Source organism: Monopterus albus, unplaced genomic scaffold (genome assembly GCF_001952655.1).
Source record: "Monopterus albus unplaced genomic scaffold, M_albus_1.0 scaffold134.1, whole genome shotgun sequence".
Classification (NCBI taxonomy): domain Eukaryota; kingdom Metazoa; phylum Chordata; class Actinopteri; order Synbranchiformes; family Synbranchidae; genus Monopterus; species Monopterus albus.
The window spans coordinates 484,863-490,673 of record NW_018128014.1 but is presented as its reverse complement, the minus strand read 5'-3'; the positions used below and the strand labels follow the sequence as shown (position 1 = coordinate 490,673).

The 5,811-nt window shown below is 37.4% G+C and overlaps 1 protein-coding gene across 1 annotated transcript in view; it reads right to left on the bottom strand.

The window, feature by feature from the left end:
* Positions 1–5,811, bottom strand: part of LOC109967660 (protein turtle homolog B-like) — a 169,072-nt gene that overhangs the window by 71,852 nt on the left and 91,409 nt on the right. Inside the window, 1 exon segment of the mRNA XM_020613396.1 lies at positions 2,469–2,610. Within this exon segment, the coding sequence (XP_020469052.1) occupies positions 2,469–2,610 (142 nt within the window).

Here is a 5,811-nt window from a genome sequence, read left to right as displayed (position 1 = left end):
CCACTGGGGGGGCCCCATGATGCTCTGAGTTTTTCTTAATGTTACTTTTCATTTCAGTATGAATGGCTGTTATTGCACTCTAAAAAAAAACATTTAATCATAAAGGCAATAACATTCTTTACAAAGAAATGAAGAGAGGGAATCATGTACTTGTTACACAATGTTTACTTTCTTTTCACATTCTTTTATCTAATCTGACATGTTTAGCAAGTGTCTGTGAAGCGGTTTTCAGATAAACAGAAGATATTTATAATATGATGTATAGCTATACGACTGAAAATGATTTGAATTGAAAGGGAATAGAAAAGATTCAAGACTCATCAATCAGGGTGCCTAAAATAAACACATGCTTGGTCAAAGCATAAAGTATTTTTCAATCAAAAATATGAGTTTAGAATGTTTCATAATTTTACACTGAAGCTCTATGCGAATTTGACTGATTGATGTGCACCAATGTCTAGCACAGGTTCTTTATACACAGTTAGATGTCCTTGGCATTTCTCCTTATTTAGTGAGAAAAACTAGAGTGATTTTGAAACTTGGGAGGGACAGGTGATTGGCCTCAGCCAGTACTGCACCATATTCTGTGATAGGTAGCAGCAACTATTTTACTTTCAGCTAACATTAAGTAGGTTATTCAATGCATTACTCAGCTTTTCATGTTAAGGCTGTTATTTTAACCTTTTTAACTATGTATCAACTCTGTAAAATAAAATAGCATTTTCGTGCCTGTATTTTAGAAAGCATAAATTTGAAATTTCTAAATGAGGCCTGGAGTTTACATATAGACTATCTTCTATTTTCATTAAATAAAAATAAAAAAGATAAAAAATATAGTGGCTGACATGAAATGGTAAAAGCAGTAAAAAAAAAAAAAGAAAACGTTCCCTTTGTTCAGCATACAATATGCAGGACAGCCTGGTTCATCCCTGTCTTCTTCACAAACAGTGCATTGAAGTGGCTGTGGGAAACTTTATGATTATGCAGAACAGCATACAAGCATCAACAGCACAAATGTCACTGGTTGTGGCAACAGAGGGAGATGTGCCTATTGACTGACATTTCTTCACTAGTATTCCTCATGAGTTTTATGTGAATGGGTCAGGTAAGATCTGGATTTCATTTAGATATACTGTAACTTGAGGTAACAGGTCGGGTCTGATATGGAGCTTTGTGGGTACGGGTTTTTAAAATTGGGCACATGGAGGACTCTGCCTGGTACACTAGAGAAAGTGGTATGATATGAGGTGAGAAGATTGTTTGCAGGTTTCTCACAGGCTACATCCTGGATGGATTTTAAAACTTATTTTGATGCTGAATCCTTAATTAGTTGCCCATTGTTAGCATGACAGACACACAACCTGCTCTCTCTAATGAATCTCTTTCATCTTATCATGATTCAAATATCATTAATGGAGAGTACTGCTGGTCACTTTAAAACAGTGCATGAGTATTGAAAGGCAAGATTTTAAATTTGTCTAGGCATTTTGGTGGAGATTCCAGGGTTTTCCCTAGGTTTTCAAAGGGCTTAGGTGCAGTCTAGGTTGAGGAGGTTGTGGTGGTTGGGGAGTTTGAAATTTTATTATTTATTATTTTAGTTTTTCCCCCTCTCTCTTTTGTTGACCATTAGTCTTGCAATACTTGTGGATGAAAGCTGGCAACATTTATTGTACATACAGTCAAAAGTCTATTCCTTTTTTTAGCACATAGAATTCTCCCTTTTGTTTTTAGTGTGTATTCATTCTGATGTGTTGCCTAAAGCCTATTTAATGTTCATTTGGCTTAAGGTGCTCGACAAAAATACCTAGCTGCTGCACCTTTCTATGGCAGGGAAAACCCTGAAATTCATTTACTCGTTCATGCCAATGGCAGCAATGAAAGTTGAAATAGGGACTGCTGATCTGTATCATGGTCTTATGAGAAGTTTTTCAACTCCAACTTGAATGCAGCAGCATTAAGCTCAGACTTTGCCATGTTGACAGCATTACAGAACTCTTACAGGTTGAGCCTATTACATTGTTGTTGAGACTTCTATATTAAAGTGGCTTTGTAAAAAAAAGTAGGCTAATATCTGAACTGGTCTTTACAGTGTGGTGTCTTCAGGTGCCCTGACTTTTCAAAATTTAAATTTTGTCTCCAGCTACAAAAATAAATCATCATCATCATCACCATCTGACTGCCTAGTTGCCAAATTTCAGATATGCATTGTTAAAGCAGTAACCTTTCTTAAAATCATGTTTAGGTTCCTTGATATATTCTTTGTTGTTGTGTTTACAGCACAGCTAAAAACATTTTAAAGCAATTAATTATGCCTTTTTTTGTGTTACATAAAAGTTATGTAATTTCTGTCTGGTGCATATCCACCGCAAAAACAGCAACACGACAGCTCTTGACAGTGGCTGGTGAACAGTAGGAACAGACAGGTGAAGTAATATAGCAAACAATAATGAACCCGATCATAACTTTACTTCTTGAAGAAGACGTTGTCCTCCTCCCAGAACCAGGTGTAGGTCAGGTTACGAGGATAGGCCTCTGCCTGGCAGGTAAAGAAGGCGTCCTGTGAGATGTTCACTGTAATGTTCTCCGGCGGTGAGACAATGAACGGAGGGCCTGGTAGGAAAACACACAAAAACAGCCCTCAAGTGTCATACTCAGTAAGACATTTTACCATGGTAAAAATGTCTGATGTCAAAACTTATTTGAAATGTGTATGGGAAAGAGAAGAAACAAAATGAGTGAATGCATTTTCTAAGAGGTCACCCTGGCTAAAAATAGAAATGCCTGTATGTAATAAGAAAGGGACACTTGACTTGAATATTATAATTGTGTAAAGGTGAAGTTAATGTTTTTACTGGTATTTGTGGGTTTGTTGGTTGGTTTGTTCAGAGCATAACTCAGAGTAATGAATGGATTTAGATGAAATTCTTTGTAGAGGTAGGGTACGGCCCACTTAACATACACTAGGTGCTGGGTTTATCAGAGTACCACACAACACTTTAGAGTGAGAAAAGACTACCCAAAAGAAGATATACTGCTTATAATCAGTGATTAAGAGACTGAGTAAATGAAGAAAGGTGGCCTCAAGGCTGAGGAGTCAGCAGTTAAACCTAAAGTAGCTGATCTAAGAGCAGCCGAAGGTGCAGTAAATGGGAAAAAGCCAAGGCCAGAAAGTGAAAGAACTGCCGAGTTGTCTTTTTTCTGTTTAACAGGTCATTAAAGTAAGAAAAAAAGAGGGTACTATGTACAATCAGAATGGGGCCATATGGTTAAGATGGTGGCGACAGCGATGGCTCTCTTGTGTTTGTTGTTTTTCTTTGTTTTCTCGGTCTCTTGCAACCCATCCCGGATTACTTTTACTAGAGAAGAACTGTTAAATATTGGATAACTCACACCAAACTACTTTTCTCCGATTTTTGTGAAAGAAGAAACTGTGTGGACATTCTGATCGGAGGCGCAGCTGCTATATGCGGGACCTGGAACAAACGCGTGGCAAACGTGTGGGCACTTTAGTGAGGCTTCGCCAGAGAGGAACATGGACTCCACTACCGTTTATCCACCTAGCAAATCTCCACTCCCTAGTCAAAAAGATGGATGACATCCTTTTTGTCAAGAAGACTAACCCTGACTTTGTACATGCTGCTGCCTTATGCTTCACGGAGACTTGGCTCAGCAACTCCTAGAGGACAGCGCGATACAAGTACTGGGCTTCCAGGTGTACAGAGCGGATCGCGTAACGGAACTGTCCGAGAAAACGAGAAGAGGGGGAATTTGTCTCTATATAAATGAAGGTTGGTGCACAAATGTCACGGTGCCACAGAGGACATACACAGACTCTTTGTATCAATAGCAAACCCTTCTATTCACCCTGAAAATTTTCGAGCTTCATCCTGATTGGTGTCTATTTACAACCGAACAGCCACGCCAGTGCACTACAGCTCCTGGCCCTACTAATAACTAGTGTAAAACTGGAACATCCCGACTCTCCACTCATTGTTCTAGGAGACTTTAACAGAGCAAATCTCACCCACGAACTGCCCAAATACAGACGGCACTTCACCTGTCCCACCAGGGACAAAGTCACACTGGACCACTGCTACACAACAATAAAAGACGCTTATTGCTCTGTCCCCCGTGCAGCCCTTGGACTCTCTGATCACTGTATGGTCCATCTTATTCCAACCTACACGCAGAAACTTAAAGCTGCAAAGCCTGTGGTCAAAACAGTGAAGCGCTTGTTAGGTATTTTTAGTCAGATAGATATTGGTTAGGTACTTGTTGTACAAAATGTTTTTAGTGTAGACAGGATGTCTAGCTCAGGCTGTTAAATGCTTACTCATTTTCATAAGTTACTCCAGGTTGTTTATGGTCAAGGATAACTAGATAGAGAGTTGATTACTGTATGACGTGTTTAATCATAATCATAATATCTTCATATGCCTAATGTCAGGACATGTCACTGAATGTCCTGTCAGAATGTTTTTAGATACACACCACTTAATCAACACACACACACACACATTGATTTTCTTCATGTTTTGACTATTGCTATGGCCAGCTGCACGGCTGGCACCAGAGACGTCACGGTTTGACGTCCCTGTGTAGAATGGGGTTAGCCCAAAACAGATATAATGTACAGGCCTGTTGGGTTCGGATGACGGTGTTAGGTATTTTTTAGTCAGATAGATATTGGTTAGATATTTGTTGTATTAGAAATGTTTAGTGGAGACAGGATATCTAGGAAGGCTGTTAAATGCTTAGTCATTCTCATGAGTTTTTTGCAGGGTGCAATGGTCAAGGATAACTAGATAGAAAAAGTTTGATTGTCAGCAGGCAGGATGATTATTGTTATTATTATGATATGTTTAACCGTAATTGTAATCATAATATTTTCTTATGTTTAATGTCATGACATGTCACTAGATGTCATGTCAGAATGTTCTTAGATACACACCACTTAATCAACACTCAACATTGATTTTCTCCATGTTTTGACTACTGCTACGGTCAGCTGTAAAAAGCAAAAAGCAAGATTTAACAAAAGAAAACTGGTAAATAACACAAACTGTCATAAATCATTTATACATGCCACTTAACAAATCTGTTTATATGAGTCTTACATGGGTTCCATTGACTGCAATGATGAAAATAAGATCATTCAAGTATTGTACCTTAGTACAAATATGAGATACTTGTACTTTATTTGAATATTTCCACTTTAAAGATACCTTACACCTATTCTATACTACATTTCAGTAACAATTAAGGTGCGTTTACTCTATTATTAAACTTTATTGAAAAGATAACTGTATATTTAACATAGATGTAGTCAATAATTATGACACAAATTAAGATAAAAGCTTGTAAAATGTGATGCTATCTTTATAATTGTTTGTTTGTTTGTTTTTTGTTTTTTTTGTAAAAGTGCTAAACATTTTATTGTTCCAGCTTCTTCCTTTTAATAATCTTTGGGCCGTTCATTGGAAAAAGTCAGTATTGTGAAGGTTTCACTTTTGACATTTCTCACTATTTCAAGAACTTTTACAAACTGATTAATCATGAAAATATTCAGAATACTAATCCATAATAAAAAACAATATTTATTTGCAGCCTCATATATACAATCAACACTTTGGTGTCCCACTTTGTTGTGCAATATGACTCTTATATTCACAGATTCAAGTCTACACTTACAGCCTTTTAGGTATTTTTCAGGCTGAATTATTTTCCACATTACTACATACATACTACTATACATCTACTGTATAACTATAACTGAGGACACAAGCAGCAGTGCCTTCCTCTTAGAATAAC